Below are 21035 nucleotides of genomic sequence, written 5' to 3'. Positions count from 1 at the left end.
ATCCAGATATCATGTTTCATATCATTCGATATCGATATTTATTGAATATTTTTTAACCATACATTTAAGAATATTAGGATTTTTTTTTATTTAATCACTTTATTTTAATTTACCAACATTACTAAGGCAAATAGTTTTAATAGTCAAAAACAAAAATATTTAAACAAAATAATAAAATAAACATAAGTGCTGTTGCAAACAATTTATTTGTGTTGAATTAAAACACACAAATTAAATTTAATAATGTTCAACTTAATTTGTTTAAATTCAGCCCAAATAAATAGTTTACAACCACTTAACCTAAAAAAAATGAGCAATTCCAAGGAATCATCTTTGAATAATTTTTGTTCAGTGTGGTGACATCCTTACACATTTTTTAAATTTAAAATTTTTAAATTCGCAAGTGTTGTTATTCTGACCTGAAGTGACAAGCGTGTGCGAGGGGATTCCTTATATTCCTATAAGCGCATCGTGAGCAAGTCGCGCGCCTCCATTGGAAATGACAAATTTACACCCTAAGCTTATTGGCATTGCTTCCAAGTAGAGCTGTGTTATTAATCAAAATCAAATCGGAATCGCAATTTGAAAAGTTGCGATTAGCTGTGATATGAAACATACATGCATTATGTAATTTTCTCCGCATAAAGCAAATGTGTGTCTAAACAGCCAATTCAGCACACTTTTGTTCTGCCCAATCGGATTTGGCAACCAAACTATGCGGAATGTCCACAATAAAAAGAAAACAAAAAACAAACAAACAATAAAGCTCGAACAATTATGATAGTGGCGTCTGCTGCTTCGGAAGCATTAATAGACAAATTAATATCAAAGAAAAACAGGAGATCGGTAATGCGGGAATATTTTGGGTCACAAACCCAAAACCAAAACAGGTCATTTTTTTGGAGCTGTAGCAGAAATGTTGCCACGACTTACAGATTATTGAGCTTTAGCTCGACTACAAAGTCAAATCGCAATCGCAATATCTGTCTGAAAAATCGCAATTAGTTATTTCCCCCAAATGCCACAGCTCCACTTAACAAGGTGTGTGCTCAGCAGTCACATTTTAATAAAACTATTGGGCTTCATACTTAAACTATATACAGAATCTTTTCTTATCAATATTGACAATGGTGTTTGTTTAGTCAATACCAATTTTATCGCCCGGCCCTATACTCAAACAAGAGATTAAACTGACTGGCACATTATTTTTCTTGTTGCTGGACTAATAAAGTCATGAAGACTAAAGGCAACACCCTCTTTTTGAAAGAGGGCAGAAAGCAAGCAGCTCATTTGCATTTAATGAGATGTAGGAAAATAGCATGCTTTTGCTTTGACCCCAAAAAAGGATATGATAAATGATCCGTGACCTTCTTTGAGCTGTCCTTCACAGGAACATTTTCTAAACACGTGAAAATGAATGCAGTAGGTCTTCTGTAAACCAACGAGTTTTGGAAGCTCCATTTGAGTATCCATAAATGTACAAATATTACCTTTCAGAAGAGCTGTTAGAATGGCTAGATCGATGTCCTGGTGTCCCTCTGATCCCATCCGAAACACTGTGATCTGAGGAAGGGAGAAACCGGATTATTGATGGGATCACAACTGTTTGTGTATGATAGCATGATAAAGGCAAATCCAGTCACATTCATATCTGGTTTCTATCAATAACACAGAGAAATGGTTATTGCTAAAGGGATTTAAAAAAAAAACCCAATTGCAGCTTTGTAATCATTGCAACCTCACACATGAAGGGCACCTTGCAGATCCATATGCAGGTCGTGTGTTCAGAATTCCAGAACATATATACAGTAACAAACAGGCCATTAATCTAACGCTGTCATTTCCACAATCCAGCTTTCTTTCAGGAGCCATTTTCCATTTGTGTCTGGTGTGGACTAATGAACTTATCTGTGGAAGTGGGAGGATTGGTTCAGCCTAATGTCAATGGTGTTTTCATTTTCACCCCCTCAAGCAACCATGAAATGATGGCACATTGAGGGTGTGTGCGCGCTTCAGAGGTGGTGGCAGCGGAATAAGAATTGGAGCACTTTGGCGAGCTTAAATAACGGACATATAATCTTTCAAAATGTCTTGTGGTTCAGAACGATGCATAAAGTAATGGTTTGGATGCTTACATCTTAGGTGGTGAGATTGTGTGTGCACTATGAAATCTTTCAGCTGCTGAAATTGGAGAGTAAATGGAATGTAATCGTATCGAACAAGCACTTCATCTCCTCTACAAAGAGTATGGCGATGGTCAATTACCGAAGCGACAGTAATGGATGACCCTGTGAACGTGGAGGTGACCAGACTGTATGTGCGTGTCTGAGGCATGAAAGATATTGACCTCTCATACTGTAGTAGGCTTCATGTTCCTATTATTCATCAATTCACCCTTTACCATTTGTCTTAGGTGATTACAAATATTGTGATTTTATTTTACTGTTAAGTAAAATGCAACGGAAATGTACAAGTGTAGTTATTGGATTGAACAATTAGGGTCTGACTCAAGGTTATACAGCATTACAGAACTTGAAATGAACAGTTAAAATGAACAGTGACTGCTAAGTATAGCACAAAAAATGAGTTCTCGCATAATCATGTTACTTGGATTTTGAGGAAATGCATGTGGAATTGCAGCAAGCATTCTAACCTTGCATGTACAGATCGCTCTTAAGCAACAAAATCCATTATTATTGGGAAACCCGGCTCTGTCTGTGAGACTAATTTGAATAAGTCCCATTTATTTGCATGACATATTGACATTTCAGTTCAAAATTTCTCTACATTATCATAATCATTATAAGTGTGTAATAAAAGAGAAGATGTAATTTGTGTAATTATAAAAATGCCACAGGTTTCTAAAATAGAAATTAAAATAATGCATTACAATATTGAGTTACTTCTCAAAACAGTAACTAGTTGCGTTACTCAGTTACTTTTTATGGAAAGTAATGTTTTGTTACTTTTGAGTTACGTTTTCATGCCTGTCTGAGGCTTGGCGCCCTATCATACATACAGTTTAACTGTTTTCTTGCTAGTGAAACACTCTTACTTGCTTCAGTCTTTCTTGCTAACTTATACTTGCAAGTGTAAGTTTTTCCACTTACAAAGTCGTTACGTAAATAGCAAATGCGTTATGGCACGACGCAACTGACTCTTAAAGGGAATGGGAGATGAGACTCTGATTGGTTTATTCTCAAAACACACCTATGACTCATTAAGAAAATAAGCTTAACCCTTTTAGATCATGCGCCACGGCGCAAAGTGGCTTTTTCCGCCATTATATTGGCAAAAGTGGATTCTGACATGCCCGAATGAGTTTGCGCCGTGCACTTTTTTGCACATGGATCGTCAAAATAGAGCCCTTGATCTCTTTCAGAACTTTCTTCTTTTTTTAATAGAGGAGCTCTGCAATTAACCACACAATTGTTTAACCTACACTTTTATTTACCTTAAAAAAACAAAAAAAAAACATTTTGATTAATGTTATCTTCTTAAAACTTCCTGGCGCTATACATGCCGCATTTACAGATTAATGAAAGTTGAAAGCAATGTGTTTGCTACATTATTGTCTTATTTGTTCAGTAAAATCACTTTCATTTGAGACCTCCCTTTTCTTCCATGTGTACAAATTAATGGCAATACTCACATCACAGAATTGTAAAGCTCTGGCATCTTGGTTTTTGTCAGTTCTGGCAGGGAGCTCAATTTCTCATCAAGTGAGATTCCACGTGTTTACACTAATTTTAATTCAGCAAACTATTTTTTAAAAGGGTATTAATTAATCTAAAAAGTAACTTGAGTTACCAGTAACTCAAATATTATGACCTAATATTTTAATGTGTATTAAAGTAGTGCGTTTACTCGTTACTTAGAAAAGCAGTATTATTATGCATGTCGCATTCTTGTAATGTAATACCCCCAACACTGGTCTACAGGTTTACATTCTGCTGAAGGAAGTCAGGGAAGGTTTTGATTTTTTTTAGTAAAGAAATTTACAAGCTGTTCCCACACAAAATAGCATATATGTGTCAACTTAAACAAATCAACTTTAAAGTAATAGTTCATCCAAAGTGCCATCTTTCCTTTGTAGAAAAAAAAGATCTAATATTTTTAAGAATAGAATTGTTGTCTGTGAAATGATAATCAGTATGATCCAAAACAGAAATTCATATTTGGAATAGGGCAGCATCATATTGGGAAAATATGTGATATGCAATACTTTGTTGAGTATTGCGATAGTGATATTTCTTACAATGTAATATTTCCCTAGAAAAACAAACAGATATTTTTCAGATCTAAATAATTATAATTCAGACTAAAAAGCTGTCTTAAAGGGTCAAACATTAAGGGCTCTATTTTAACGATCTATGCGCAAAGTCTAAAGTGCATGGCGCAAAAGCATTAGGAGCGTGTCTGAATCCACTTATTTTACAGCTCTGGGTTCACCTTTGAACATCTCCAGCTAATAGCAGAACAGCAACTACTGGGGAGGTGGGAATGAAGATAGTAAGTTTCCATCTGATTGGTCAAAATTAGATAAACACCCAATGGATAAATAAAGTGCAATTTATCACACGTCTGCAATACATACATTGCATAAACTATTATTGAGATTATGATTAACATAATAATATAGAATTGTTCAGCCCAAGCTTTGTATTAATTGTACATGAGTGTGACCAAATCTTCACATACATCAGAATTCACATTTTCAGATAAACTGTCCTTTTAAATTCAATTCAGACAATGTTAGTTCTTTTCAAAATTTCATATCCATATTGAGCAGCACAAGGCAGACCACCGAGACACGACTGTCATCTATGAGCCTGTAGCAGCTGAATAGAATAGGTTAATAATGGATATTTAAATAATCTCCATGAGCCTCAGAGGACGTTTAACAACTTGAGCAGCCATTTAAATGTGAATCTTTTAACACAGGTTATTCTGTACAACTATAACAGCAGGTAATATCTGCAGACATCGCACAGATCATTTAAATAGGCTGTAATTTGCCCTCACATGCATCAAAGCAACCTCTTCTATCCGAGTGCCAAAACGACTCTGAGTTTTGCCTCATCGCATTTATTCTAGCATTTTGAAAATCATTAAGGGCACCTTTAAAAACACACATATACAGGCACAACTGTTCCATTGCATTGGTCATCTTTATTGCACACTGTACCTATTTTTTGTTTTATCAGCTCTGCCATTGAGAGTAGGTGAGCTAAAGGGCACCAAATGAAAGCAAATGAGCAGCATCTTGTGGGGGACAGAACATGTCAGATACTATAGAGCAGGGGTCTCAAACTGTTGGCCCATGGGCCATTTGCGCCCTCCACCCCCCCCCCCTTCTTGTAACTGGATTCAAAACTATAACGAGATTAGGGCCAACAAAACGTATATTTTTGAATCACTGTCATTGTTGCGCAGTCGCATTTAGCCACTTGTGGTTTTGAACCCCCATCCCACCTACTGGACATTTAAAGTACTGCACTATATATTCAGGTTACTATCAGTTTCTCTCAGCGTGCGGTTGAGTGTAACGCACATGCAGATTATTTCTGGGGCTGGTTTAAAGGTTGGAATATATGTTTGTAAGTGCTCTATTTTTACTAAAGCTCTATTTTTGTAAATATTTAAGGGTTGTTTGATTATAATCAGTTTTATACCGCCTGTATTGTGTTGTACAAACACTTCTTCATGGCTACACATCATGCTGATACTGTAAATACAATCATTTTGCTAATATTTTATTCTAATGGCCTCTTTTAATAGATTTTCCTCATATGCATATTAAAATTTGTATAATAAATGTGCATTAGTACAATTTTACAGCTGGCTAAATTTAACGTTAAAGAAAATGTGAATATATGCATACTTTTATACAAAAAAGAATGATATTGGGAAGAACAATTGCCAGTAAAGTCAACAAAGTTACCTAAACTCTTTTCTGTTGTGTTACACTACCTGTTAAACCTTTGGTTAAGCAACAATTGATTAGGACATAATAATAATAATTATTATTCAATTCAATTCAACTGTTTATTGTCATGTGCACAAAAGGAAACATGTTTCCCTGTACAATGAGATTCTTACTTTGCTGTCCACAGTAAAGTCATACACACAACATACACATCATACACATAAATACACATATATACACAGAAGTGACTGAAGTATGATTATAAAATGTAAGTATATAAATATCCATGAAAGTAAACAATATGTAAAACTGATTTGAGTAATGAAACAGATGTAAACAATGTACAGTGGTGTTTTTTTAAAATTGTGCTATATTATGCCTATTAATAAATTGAAGTGTTTTCATAGCAATTTAAAGTACCCCTTCAATAATTACAAAAAGAAGGAGCTTTGATACTCTAGGGAAGAATGTGTAAGTGCATTAATTACACCAGGTTTCCTCTTTTTTTTCTTTTGCTTGAATGTTAAAATGGCCCTCCTATGATTTGTCAGTCACTAATATGTAGGGGCAGACGCAATCTGCTGAAATTTTTTGCTATTTCTGCAGAGAATTTGGGTAAAAATCTGCATATTTATGCTGAATTATTTTGGCGGTATCATAACTAAAACCTTAATATGTGAAATAAAAAAATTATATATTTTTAACTCTTATTTAATATTTTAAATGCAAATCTAATTAGATTCACTTTGTTTGGTAAACAAAGCAAGTCTCTTATATAATATATCTACCAAAAGTCAGAAAATATTACTTTACAAACTACATTGTACATAAATCAGATCAACATTTTCATATTAGTCAATAATATAAAAAAACTGAATGAATATAAATCTCCACACATTTTCTCAATTAAATAAACAGAATTAATGATGGGCTAAAAATCTGTGAAAATCTGCGGAAAATCTGTGGAAAATCTGCGTAATTCTGCGAGCCCAGATTCTGTGTGGGCCTACTGATATGGCCCCCTGCCAATTAGAGTTTGAGACATATGCCATAGAGTGTGATCTGAAGATTTGAAGTCCAAGATTAGAAAGTAATATATATTAGTTGATATAAAAAAAACAATCCATTTAGGTGAAGGTGACAAACTGCAAGCTTTGTAAGTTTATATCTTCTAAATGCAACTTGTATTACTGTTTTGGAGCACACTAGCTTATAGATATCCTTAAGACTAGCATATTGATACTAACATCTAAAAAAGTTTTAATTTCATGGGGACTTTAACTTCATCTCCGCATTGATCACAATCTTTCCCATAGTCCTTTAACACACCAACTGCACTCCGACTAACTAAATAGCCGTCTACCTGAGAAGCAAAAGCCTCAAGACAGTAAAGATCCACTCATTCGTAACACTGTGAGTGCATCAACAAACACAGAGCAATCATTAAAAGTCGGCTTGTTGAAGTCTCATCATCATCATTAATAATGAGAGCCTCGGGAAGAGGTGATACTGCTCACAACCTGGTGCCAGAACAACAACCTCTCTATTAGTGCTGGTAAATAAAAGAGGAAAGAAGAGATGATTGTTTATTTTAGATGGTCTCCAGCAGTTTATTACTGGCAGCACAACAACAATGTGGTGGAGGAGATAACAGGCAGCCTTAGGTTAATGGGTGTTTAAATTGTCATTGGCCCTGAACGCCTCCTCTTTGTTCAAAACTACACAACAGCACTTCGAGATCCTAACGGGGCATTCACAGTGACATTGATTAAATTGCTGGAGGTCACCGCGTCTCTTTACCGACTGCTACTTGCTAATGGCGCTTCTTCTCAGTGGAAATTGTGGTGTCTTTACTCCCATTGGTGGTCTCCTTGCTTGTATAATGTTTGCAGATGATCATGTCATATTTCTGAAAATTCAGTTGTAATATTATATTTTTACGTGCCTACATAGTTTACTTATTTATTAGTTTTAGTTATTTCACTATAGACAAAGACTATATAATACACAAGACATGTCACTCGTATAGTTTTGAATGGGGAAAAATGCAATAGTCATTATGGCGAATGAAGCCCCGCCTACAAGTACAGAAGCCAATCAGTGATCAATATAAACTGAGGATTCACCGGGGAAGGGGCTCGGACCAGACATGAGTTTCTGCAAATTTTGTGTGATTCGAACGTTTAGAAATAAAACTAAAAAGGCAGTTGTTGTTTAATTGTATTGGTGATTCCTAATATGAAATTTAATCATAAGCTTGGCAAGCAATTTTGGAGAATTAGATATTTCTTATTCAAACAGAATACCTGAGGGGCGTTTAAAAGATGGCCAACGAGTGAAATGATTGGCCTTAAATGGACTTTGGTATAAATCAGTTTATCTAAATGAAATTTATTTTTAATAAAAATTTTTATTAATGATAATAATAGAATAATAATAATAATAATAATAATATTAATAATGATAATAATAATAATAAGATAAGCCTGCTTTGATATCTTTCAGAGACTGTGTGAAATCAGTCAACTCTCATTATGATTTTCAGTAACTAGCAACAGTTTCTTGTAATTTAACATGTCCATTAAAGAAAGGTGCCCAAAATTTACTTTTCGGTAACAGTTTGACTAGTTGGCTATAAATAATGATAGATAAACAGTTTTTTTTTAAACTATTGTTGAATAGTTGCCATGACATTGTACCTATCAAATTATCAAAACACATTACCTTCCTTATACTTGTATTGAAAGAGTCAGAAAATAAAAATGAGAAATACAGTATTTAGGGATGCACGATGTATCGGCGGCCATATCGTTGTATCAGGTGTTGTATCAAACTCCGCTTCGTGTGCATGTGCATCACACAGTGCTGCAGTTAAAGTTTCAAACTCACAGCGGTTTATCATAAACCTTTTATTGATAATATTTCCAATAATTGACAGCAAGAACGAACATAGAAGCGTTGTCTGACTGACACGTAGCACTTACATGTGTTCAAAAGAATCTAAAATACCAAATGGGACAAATTTATGCCACATTTTCTAACGTAATACTATCTGTGTTTAGCTTTTCGCTTGTACGGTGGCTCTGAACAGTCAATACACCTCTCAAAATGCTTTTTGGGACGTTACATATTTGCACATTACTGTAAAATGTTTTATTCAAGAACATTTGAGCTGGTTCAGTTCTTAGTTCTTTCGTTTTCATTTGACTTAAAATGTACTTATTTTACTTGTTTGTCAAATAAATCCCAGTTTGTTTTTTAACCTATAATTTTTATGCTACAGTCAAGTTGCATGTTCATTTTCTATAAAAAGAAAAGGAAATGATTTATTTTTGGTATGTTGATTTATGTGGAAACGCGAATGTATCTATATAATCCCCTTGCAATTTTGAAAAGACAGCTTTTTTGCTTTGAGTAGGCTATTCAGTTTATAAGATCAGTTCAAACTTTTATGATGTTTTTAAAATAAAATCTTTTATTTACTGTATGAAACTAGAACATTTTGAAATATTTATCGGTAAATATATCGGTTATCAGCATCCAAATCTTATTATCGATTATCAATATCAGCCAAAAAATCCATATCGATCCATCCTATAATATATCAGCTATCGGCCTCAAAATCTTTTATCGGTTATTCATTTCAGCCAAATACTCCACATTCCTAAAAATATTTCCAAACTGATTTGCTAAGGTAAATCTGACTTAGTAAAGTTTTAAAAGAGCAGAAAACATTATTACAATTTATGTCACTGTAGGTTGTTTTATCACCGTAAACATACTTTTAGGAACATTGAAATAATATTCTAGGGCAGGGGTGGCCAATCCTGTTCGTGGAGAGCCACCTTCCAGCAGATTTCAGTTGCAACCCATATTAAACACACCTGCCTGTAATTATCACGTGGTGTTCAGTTCCTAATTAATTGGTTCAGGTGTGTTTGATATGGGTAGCAACTGAAATCTGCAGGAAGGTAGCTCTCCAGGAACAGGGTTGGCCACCCCAGCTTCTGGTGAACTGTATGCAGTTACAAAACTGGCACGTTTAAGGTCTGTTTTCTATAAAAATCTACGCACTTTACTGCCTGATCGATATACAATATAAAATGGCTCTCAGATTGTACAAGAAGCACTGCATTGAATTCAATTTTCCCACGCCATGTTTTTAAATATAAACAATTATTTATCCCAGTATTTTTCATTTTGTTTTTGCGCTTTCCTGCTGATCCTGACAGTGCGTGCGAGCAAACGGGTTTTCATCTCATTTAACGCTTGATCAACTAAATAAGTGCTTAAGTCTATTTAACTGAATGTATTTTAATTACATTACAACATCGATGTCATAAAAATAACTATGAAATTGACAATAGTCACATTAACCGCTACCCGGAAGTTTATCGGTATGGGAGGAAACATTAGCTGTGCATATATCCCATTCTAATACCAATATTCATATTGTATTAAATACTATTTAAGCTGTAACACAACCATTCAACTTGTCCACCTATTACTCATCAGAAGTCTACAGCGTATTGCTTGTTCATCTGATGGTTGAAAAGTGAACTATGAAGGCTTTACTTTAGTTTAATAACTTGAATATATTATTCAGTAATTTAATACACACACTTTAGTATATCCATGAAAATTTCTGAAATCCTCCATCATCATTGCTCACTGGCCTCCACAGGACAGGTGTGTAAACGAGAGCATACTGACCTGTGCATACAGTAAGTGTCTGTTATGGCAGATCAGCTCGTTCAGGGAAAAAGCCTGCAGTGAGAATAATAGTCTTGTCCATCACACAGGCTTGTCTTCCTGCTGTTAAAGGTTTGAGAGGTGTGAAATTATGCCCAGCAGTAGCATCTGGATAAAGGCTAAAGAGTCTCTCTCTCTCCCCTGTTATATACCAATTTTAAACCTTTATTTAAATCAGAGAAGCTGTTAGAATTTTACGAGGAAATAGAGCAAGTTATGTGAATATGTGCGGCCTCATTTAGAAAAAAACGGGCTGAATAAAATATACAGTCTTGTCTATATAACAAACACAGAATGTCACGTAACTTTAATTTGGCAATAAGCCAAAAGTTGTAACGTTACTCACCCTGAGTTGCATTTACTAATCCATATTAGCTTGTCTCTTTGAATAAAGCATTAATTCATTTACTAACAGACTATTATTCAAGTACACAGGACGCTTTCAATGTTTTTGAGCATATGTCTTCTCACTAACCGATGATGTAAACACACAAACTTCATTCCTTGAGCTGCTTTGACAGTCACTACGAAAGTTTTGCGGTTAAAGCAAGAATAGCTTTTAATTTACACAGAAACCAAGAGCTAGAGTTACGACCCATCAAAATAAGAGTTCAGTTTAAATTTAGGAAATTGTGACGATTACTGTTGTCAAATAGTTTAGATGCATTAGATGTCGCTTGTGTCTCTTAAACTGATCAATAAATTTTATCCTATACATTTTTTTTGAAAAACTTTCATGCTAATATTGCTGTAAAATGTTCATTTTGTCAATTTCATCCAGAAACTGTTTTTCATTTATTTTGGGAGTGTAATTATGAAGTACAATTTTGGAAACATATTGGCTCATTTATTAATGATAATATACAGCCAGATGTTTCTGTTACTTTTGAAAAGAAATTATTTTTGGTTAATATGAATCTGCCTCTACTAAGGGCAATGCTTGTTTTGTTATAAATTTATTTTCTTTGTAAATTCCATATCCACAAATGCAAATTTACTAATACTAAACCATATTTTCCTGTTTTTTGCAAGAATTTAGTCATTATATACATTTAATTTCATTATCTAAAAATAAGAAAGCAAACATAACTATTTCAATTTGTAATGACTTTAATTTATGTACTTTTATTGATTCTTAATGTGTTACCCTCAAGTTTATATCATGTTCTTTATTTTTTTCTTCTTGTCTCTTTCTCTGTCATATCTCTTTTTCATTGACAATGTAATTCATATTCTGTATTGTAAACAAATATTGCTACAAACTTGTCAACTGTTTTTTTGCAAAAAAAAAAAAAAAAAAACATTAGATGTAGCTTATGCTGTTTTGTCCATATACTGTAGATACTGTATAAACACTAGATATCACATACCCTGAGCATGCGTCAATAGTGCCGCCACATTTTTACAGTGCTCCTAACACAAGTGTCATTCAACTGCACTAGTCAAAACAGTGTGCCAATCTGAAGATGCTGGACTTTAGCGCTGTGCGGGTGTAATAACAAGCAAAGAAAGAAAACAAAGCACAAAGGCAAAACATTTCAAAGATAAGATTTTGTTTTTGTTTACGCTTTTGTATTTAATAAACTGGTAACGTTATTGATGATAATAAAAGCCACTGCATTCACCATAAGGCAAAGTAACATCAACTTTCTCTGAATTCTAGGCTTATGTTAGTTTCGTTAAATAAAATAAGCAAACAATGTAAATGAAATATGACAACAAGACGCTTAGGCCAAAGTATTGTTGTCAGCTAAGTGAGCGAGTCGTTCATTATGAAAATTTATTCATTCTAATCGCTCCCTCTGTTAGAATGAGACGTGAAAGCAGAAGAGGAGGTGTGTTTTAGGACAGGGATTAGACCAAATTTAACAGGGAGGGAGGATAATACATTTCCATGCACACAAGCACAAGCTTTTTGTCAGCAATGCCTGTGCGGTCACTTATCCTTTGATGAAGTGTTGGATAAAGCGATGTAAAATTATAATTTTCGTAATTTAAAAAATTCTTTTTTGACCACCGAGAAAACTTCTGATCATAGATATATGCATATATATGTGTCCATCTCTGGCTCTGGATGGCCAGTCCTCTACTGCACCTTGGTCCTGCATTCATTTTAAAGGAGCGCTACCCTGTACTAAAAGGTGGAGGACTGGCCATCTGGAGCCATATATTTATACATCTATGTTCGGGAGCTTTGCCATTGGTCAGTACGAATATATATATATATATATATATATATATATATATATATATATATTTAAATTCCGAAAATTATAATTTTACATCATTTTCTATGTTGATGGAAACCTGAAACACACCTCTCTCCTGCTTTCACTAATTCTAAAGCAGGGAGTACTCGTTTGTAAATGGATCTCCATTATAAACGATTCATTTGAACTCTTGATATCCATGCGTCTCAATCATATCTACCTTTCTGATCTAAATGCTATATAACAATTTTAATATTCAATATTTTAGGGAGGATATGTACATTGCGGCATAGGCACTGTTGTTATCAGTTACTTCAAAAACTAGCTGTTACTTCATTTAGCCGACAATAATAGTTTCTGGCACTGCAGTGTCCCAACAAATTTCATTTACATTATTAGCCGCTTTTCCACTATCTTGCCCAACTGTTCTAAGAACAGTTTGATGATTCAACAGAACTAGCGTAAGCCTAGTGCAAGTTGGTGCTACTTCGCGTTATGGTCAATGCAGTATAAAAGACTGTATTATCATCAATAACATGACTTTAGCACAAACGTTTATAACATACAGTACAAAAACTAAAAAAAGTCTACAAAATCTTACTTATGAAATGTTCTGTCTTTATGCTTTGTTTGCTGAATACTACACCCATACGCAGCACGAAAGTTCAGCATCTTCAGATTGGCTTTAGTCTTGACTAGTGTGGTTAAATGACATTTGTCCTGGGAGCACTGTACAAATGTGATGCGCATATATATATATATGATCCAATAGCATGTAGGCCTTTCTGTCAAAATGATCATAATAAAATAATAATAGTAATAATTTCATTTTTTTATATGAAATTATTTGAAAAAAGTAATATTTTGTTGTTTTAATATCATATTAGTAATATTAATTTAAAAAGTTTAGTTTCTCGAGGTTCTAACTTGTGGCAGCCTTTCTGGCATTCAGGTCACTCACTTAAACTCTAAACTAAAATTCACATAATCTCCGGAGATTTCAGCAAGTGGGACATCATGTTGTTTTATTAATTATTCAAAACATCTGCAAGGAATATAAATTTTAATCAAAATTAAACTGAAATGTTATTCATCTTCGGGGAAGTTATCGAAGCAGTCAATCTGAATATAGGTCTAATGGCGAGATGGTGTGTAGAGTAGCTGTGCATCCTCCTCTCATTGGAAAGCTGCATGAAGAAAGCTGTTCTAGCTGTATACTGGATTGCTTCATGCATCATTGACCGAGGCCCATGGGCAAACATTCATCTTCATTTATCAGAGGGGGAAATTTCCTTCCTTACCCTCCCTCCATTTCACTAGAGCAGATCCCACATCATCACACATCCTACAGCAGCATCTACTCACTGTTCCTCACATCTGCCAGAATGTGTCTCCTGTCTGTCAGGTGTTCATCCTCTTGTTTATCCATTGTAAAAAAAAAAATAATAATAAAAAAGAGCCAGAAGTGATGCCATCTTTTCATTCATCAACAGCTGCTGGTCAATATGTCATCCTCTTAAGTATTTTTATTCCTTACTGAACTGGGAAAAAACTGAATGTTGCCCAGCAAGATTCCCTAAACAACTCTCTATTGATCAAGCACAGATAAAGCAAACCTATGGACAAAATCAACCAATGAAAAACTCATTATTATGCAGTGCTCTCTGGAATACTTGATTATGATTGGTCAATCCTGTGATCAAATAAACAAAACCCGATAGTTCAAAGGGGACCTATTGTGCAAAAAACAAAACAAAACAAAAACCTTTCATAAAAGTGACAGTAGTGTTTTCATAAAAAAAACACAGAATGGCAACAGTTGAAAACAGTCTGCAGTATGAAAACAGTCTGCAGAAAAACTTTGATTGATATTCTTTCTTTGTATATGACATCAGTTGGGGAAATTCCCGCAATCTCTCAGTCGTTAGCATAGGAGTTGAGGCCAATCACACCCAACTTGCTTTTTGCAGTTTTTTAACATTGATTTACCAACACTGGCGTCACGATGGCACAGTGGGTAGCACGATCGCCTCACAGCAAGAAGGTCACTGGTTCGAGTCACGACGGTCAGTTGGCACACTTCTGTGTGGAGTTTGCATGTTCTCATCGTGCGGGTTTCCTCTGGGTGATCCGTTTTTCCCCACCAGTCCAAAGACATGCGGTACAGGTGAATTGGATAGGCTAAATTGGATGTGTGAATGAGCGTACATGGGTGTTTCCCAGTGATGGGTTGCAGCTGGAATGGCATCTGCTGTGCAAAACATATGCTGGATAAGTTCACTCCGCTGTGGCGACCCCAGATTAATAAAGGGACTAAGCTGAAAAGAATATAAATAAATGAATGAACGATTTACTTGCGTGGCTCACAATTTAACCACCTGCTGCGCTTTGCATTTTTGTTGTTGAGCGCTCGCACTTGAAAAAAGTATGGTACGTCAGTCGTGTCTTTTTCATTCTCCAATCAAATGAAAGCAGAGTTGGGGTTTCCATTGAGTTGACAGCAGTGGTTGTGTTGTCTAGATGACTACGGAGATTTTTGAAGATAGAGGAGTTTCTAGTAGTTACTGTTTCGAGTTATCCGTCAGTCGACTCCTATAAATAACAACTCCAGATGACTCACTAGAAATAACCAGAGTATCTCACCTCAGCCATCTTCGTCTCTAAGAATGAGACTTATTCTTGTTCTTATATCTTATTCTTGTTTTTGAATCTGCCAATATACTGACACACTGGCACCTGTAGCTTCGCCCTTTTTTAAAAGAGGGCTGGGTGCACAATCTCATTTAAATTTAAAGCGACAGTCACCCACATGGCACAATTAGGATCAAAGTCTAAAAGAGGCCGTTTCAAAAAGTTATAAAACATTTTCTGTGGGGTATTTTGAGCTGAAACCTCACAAACACATAATAGGGGCATCAGAGACTTAGTTTACATCTTGTAAAAAGGGGCATAATATTTACCCTTTAATTCTATCATTTGTTAAATACAGTTCATCAGATTTTCACCTATACTAGAACTTACTTTTTATATGCTTCAAAAAAGTTTTTAACCAAGATGTACACAATTTTGAACACAACCCTCTTCCCAGCGCAATTTTTGTTTAAAAAAAAAAATGTTTAATAGATGTCTAATAGACGCCTAAACATAGTCGTCTTGGCTAAAACAAGGCTCAATTTGGGCTGTCAGTAAAAATCTAAGAATAGGCTTAAACTAGACTATTCATAAAATAAACAGAAATAAATGACTACACATATAAAGTCTGTCTAACCTGTCTATTTGATGAGTTTTGGGCTATTCTTAAATATCTATTAGATTTTCACTGACAGCCCAAGTTTAGCCTTGTTTTAGCCAAGCTGCCTATGTTTAGATGTCTAATAGACATCTATTAAACACTAAATTGTTTGCTGGGTTTTCTTAGATATATTTACTGACCATTAATTGCAGCTTCAAAAGAATTTGGTTACCATTAGTCCTCAAAATATTGAGTATGTTCTAAAAGAAACACTGTTGAAAACCACAACGGAGTTATCTTTTCAAAGTTAATTAGATTAGTTCAAACAATCAAATTAATTCAGCAATGTAGCAAACAGCTAATCATTTGAATAGCCAAAATATATACAGAAAAATATGCATTATATATTAAGATATGTCACACAGTGAGTATATGCATCATGTTAATCTCCAACCAACTGTATGAAAGATCAGATGACTTACTATTAGTGTGATTTCACCGAGTAGGACATGTTCCTGAATTCACATATTTGTTGATCCTGGAACAACATTCCAATCAGCCAATCAGAATTAAGTGATATGTTTACAGTTTATGCTAAGTTTAGGCATATAATTTATGCACTTCTACATGAGTGTTATCCAACTATAATTTTCCTCTAATTTTGTGAATAGTTTACAGTTATGGTTGGGTTTAGGGTTAGGGAATGTGTTCAGTATGGATTACGTTTTCCGATGTTAATGTACTGTAGATGTTACTGTAGATGTTAACCGCATCGTACTTGACAAAATCACACCCACCAATGACTTCCATGTGTACTTATATCTATTGGTGTGGAGGTTGCATACATTTATTTTTACATTATTTAACTTAGCTTAATTAATTTAACATTCATTTAACATTTAAAAAAGCCTTTCATATTCATCTAATACTCCTAAATATCGTGGTCATATTCTGACATTGATAAACTCTTCTATACACTTCAGAGAAAATGAAAACAATGATGTTTTCTATAGGAGGTTAAAAAACTGTTTGAGGAAAAAACAAGCAGTGGAAACTCCTCGATGGTAAGTCAAAAGAAACAGGAAGATGCTTTAAAAGAAAAAAAAAAAACAGAATGAGAGCGATAAATAGACAGAGAGGCTGTCAGTCTGATTAATTGAACCATCCCTCCTCTGGTTGCAGGAACAAAGACCTCCACAGTAGGAAAGAGATTAGGAATGGAATTCAGTCCTGAATAAGGTATGAAATGCCTACTGAAGAGAAGAGCAAAAGACTGACATAATGCTTTTTTTATGTGTCAAGTGCCAATTATCCTCACACAGAACAGAATCAGCAAATCCCTAACAGGAACATGATGTGATCTAATAAGGTTATAATTAATTGTAGTTTGCTGCTGCCCTGTTCTCATCTGGAGAGGTGTATGCGGGTCATGTTATGGAAGCCTGTCCTGTCGAGTTCAGGTTAAACATCTGCTTAGGTGCTTCAAAGGAGCACAAGTTGAATTAAGACACCTCCCTACAGATCTCATTATACCAGTCTTGATTCTCCACAGCGCACACAGAACATCAGCTCAAATGAGTGAAGTATTTTTTGATTATCCTTAGATTTTCTTTTTTCTAAATGTTTAATGTTAGCACACATTTTGCTTGTTTTAAAAATCAGATGTAAATTGACCAGATTTCAGACTTTATTCTATTTAAATACAGATAAAAACATGAACAGATTAAATTTTTTTAAATAATTCATTAATTTTCTTTTCGGCTTAGTTCCTTTATTAATCAGGTCGCCACATTAGAATGAACGGCACAAATTATCCAGCTCATGTTTTATGCAGCGGATACCCTTCCAGCCGCAACCCAGCACCCGGAGGAAACCCACGCCAACACGAGGAGAACATGCAAACCACACAGAAATGCCAACAGAGCAGCTGTGGCTCGAACCAGTGACCTTCTTGTTGTGAGGCAATCGTTCTACCCGCTGCACCACTGTGACACCCATTTAATTATTATTCTGAATCAAAAATTACTTATCCTTTAGGACAGATGTTTGGATGCAAAAGTGAATATTATAATATTTATTTGAGAGAAAAAAAAACATTCAGGAGGTTATGAAGCTTGAGAACACGAATACATTTATTTTTTTTATCAGCGCATGTTCCTTGAGGCAATTTTTGCACATTTGCACTTGAATGTGATACATACACATGAATGCATATATGGTGGCATCAGCAACAGCCCTTAAGCTCTTGTCATGCTTAGCATGTGGAGTTATCAACTAGCAGCTTAAAGGCAAAAACTGCCCTGTTAAGCATTCTTACACAGTCCATCGATTGATTGTGATAAACCTCTGCACTACCAGAAACATTACAAATTCTCTTTGCAAAGCTCAGCAGCAAGCTCAAATGTCTTCAATATTTGTCTATTAGACTTCTGTCTATAAGCAGACTGAAGTGCGCACACATCGTTCTGCAACTACATTTTTCAACATTGGTTTCCATTGTCCAATCATGTATTAAGACGTAATGCAGTGGAATAGAGTCCTGGAATGTGTATATAATTAAGGTTTTTACTATATGTGACCCTGGACCACAAAACCAGCCTTGTGCTGCACATGTATATTTATAGGAATAGCAAAAAATACATTACATGAGTCAAAATGATTTTTTTTTCTTTTATTACAAAATCATTAGAATATTCATGTTCCATTAAGCCATTTAGCAAATTTCCTATATAAATATATTAAAAGATAATTGTTGATCAGTAATAATCAGTAATAATTGTATTTTTTTACTTTAATTAAAAATAAAATGTAATTTAATTTTAAAGACAATTATATCAATATTTTGATTTTATTCGGAATGCTTATTTCACATATTTAATTCACATAGTTCAACTTCTCAACCAAATATTTTTCGAACCCAAACAAGCTACACATCAATTAAAAGTTTATTTATTCAGCTTTCAGATGACGTATAACTCTCAATTTGATAAAAAAAGGTCTCTTAAAGTCCAATGTCAAATATGTGACATAATAAAGGCTATTTTAGAAAAACTAAACATTTCCTATAAAAACTATACTAATTAACTATTGCATAGTTCACTGCATGTTGCATACTTATGGGAAGAAAACAACAACACATTTCATACTGTAATAAGCTGTATTATTATCACATGCTCTTGTTCAGAAGTGACATTCGATCTCGAGGAAATAAAGGTAATTTTATTTTCTAAGTCAATTTTGTACAAATGTCTTATCATTTGCCAGCAACCGTGAGATTAAGCCTATATTTTTTATATGAATTTGCATTTGTCAGTTGCATTACATTGTGAGCTATAAATGTATATAATGTGCAGTTTGCTGAATGAATTCTCTGCATATCAGCAACATAAGCAGTGCATATACCACAAGCAACAATACTCAGAATTGATTATTACATACTCATACATTTTGATGGTAATGTCTTCAAATTAACCTGCTAAAATATGATAATTACTCTGAAAAACCTTTGCCAAAGATCCTCAAAGACTGCCAAAGGCACCTCTAACACTGATTCACTCCAGTTTTCTAATCACAGTTGTAAATTGTAAGCATTTGTTCCAATCATCAAGCATGGAAATTCTCCCATTGGCTCGTCCTTAGTGGAAAGTACAGCAATGAGGGAGTAAAAGAGATCCAGCACTGAGCTGAACCGTGTGCATGTATGATGATGAGAGATGAGTGCTGTGCTATGAACTGAAGATCTTCTAGGCCCCAAAATACATCAGAACCACCACTGAGCATGTTTGTTAAAGTCAATAAACAGGTTTTTATTCTGAGCAAAGCTAATCTTTTCAAAATCCCAAATGCACATTAGGTGCATAAATTGTTAGAGTGGCAGACTTTATTGGTAGCTAAGTTACCATCAGTAAACAAGGCAAGCATATTGAAGACAGCTGATTAGTCACATGGGTGTAAAGTTCACTACAGTAGGTCAGAGTTAATTTAAATGGATCAATTTCCTCAATTTCCATCATTTTTTATACAATATTTTTTTACAAAACCGCCTCAAGAGAGCATAAAAACATTTTGTGAATTATAATTTCTTGTGCAATAATTCAATATGTGCATTACCAATCAGTTTGAAAATGGCACTGGTTACACTGGTTCAATGCTAAATCTACTGCCTGCTAAACTGTTCTGAGACCAAATACTTAAAAAAGCCTTCCCTTTCAGTAACAGTTTTGTCTCACAAAGGTTTTGTGATCTCACATTTGAGTCATCAATAAAGAATACTCAAGTGGGTGGCATGTAAATTAAAGCCAGCATGCTGTGCTATTACCTTCAACAAAACACAGGCTTAAGAAACTAGTCATATGGTGTGTGGGTACAAAGATTCATGTCCATGTTTGATAAGGTCATCTTCATAAAGATCAGTTATTTCACAGTGGACACGCATGCAAAACTGAAAACAGTTACACAATGAATTAAATTAAGTATGCACAAAATCACAAGTACACAGACACATGCATAGACAATGAGTGAAGCCACTACAACGACTAAAAGAGGATCGAAAGTATTCATAATAAAAGAAAAAACACAAAAATCACTTTGAGAATGTATGATTTAATGACTGAAAATATCCAGAAACAACAATGAAATTGAATAGAAATTACAATAACATACAAAGACAAGAAACTCTTAGCATGCAAATCATGGGTTTGTTAATTTTGATAGATACATCAATTGGCAATGTTATACTAATTTAGGTAAGATATGTATAAGATTTCTGTTCCATCTATAGATTTTCACCCATAAAGCCATAAAAGACATATTTGTCTCATATATTGCATCATAAGCTCTTTTCTTACAGTCAAAGATAGTAAATCCTTCACATTATGAGAGTTTGTTCTGTTGTGATTGATCAGATGGTCCA

At 34.5% G+C, this 21035-nt stretch overlaps 1 protein-coding gene across 27 annotated transcripts in view; it reads right to left on the bottom strand.

Annotated features, from left to right (window-relative positions):
- Nucleotides 1-21035, bottom strand: part of trpm3 (transient receptor potential cation channel, subfamily M, member 3) — a 226463-nt gene that overhangs the window by 43833 nt on the left and 161595 nt on the right. For 19 of the 27 annotated variants that reach the window (XM_073952174.1, XM_073952175.1, XM_068221439.2 and 16 more), the window contains one exon: nt 1491-1563. In XM_073952174.1, coding sequence (XP_073808275.1) covers nt 1491-1563 — 73 coding nt within the window. Of the gene's footprint in view, nt 1-1490; nt 1564-10642; nt 10745-11027; nt 11274-21035 lie in introns of those variants that run through there. The other 8 variants (XM_073952178.1, XM_073952179.1, XM_073952184.1 and 5 more) reach the window with 5 other exon arrangements.

The sequence above is a fragment of the Danio rerio genome, chromosome 5 (assembly GCF_049306965.1).
Source record: "Danio rerio strain Tuebingen ecotype United States chromosome 5, GRCz12tu, whole genome shotgun sequence".
NCBI lineage: Eukaryota > Metazoa > Chordata > Actinopteri > Cypriniformes > Danionidae > Danio > Danio rerio.
Note: the sequence above shows the minus strand (reverse complement) of the source record. Positions and strands in the feature narration are given on the sequence as shown.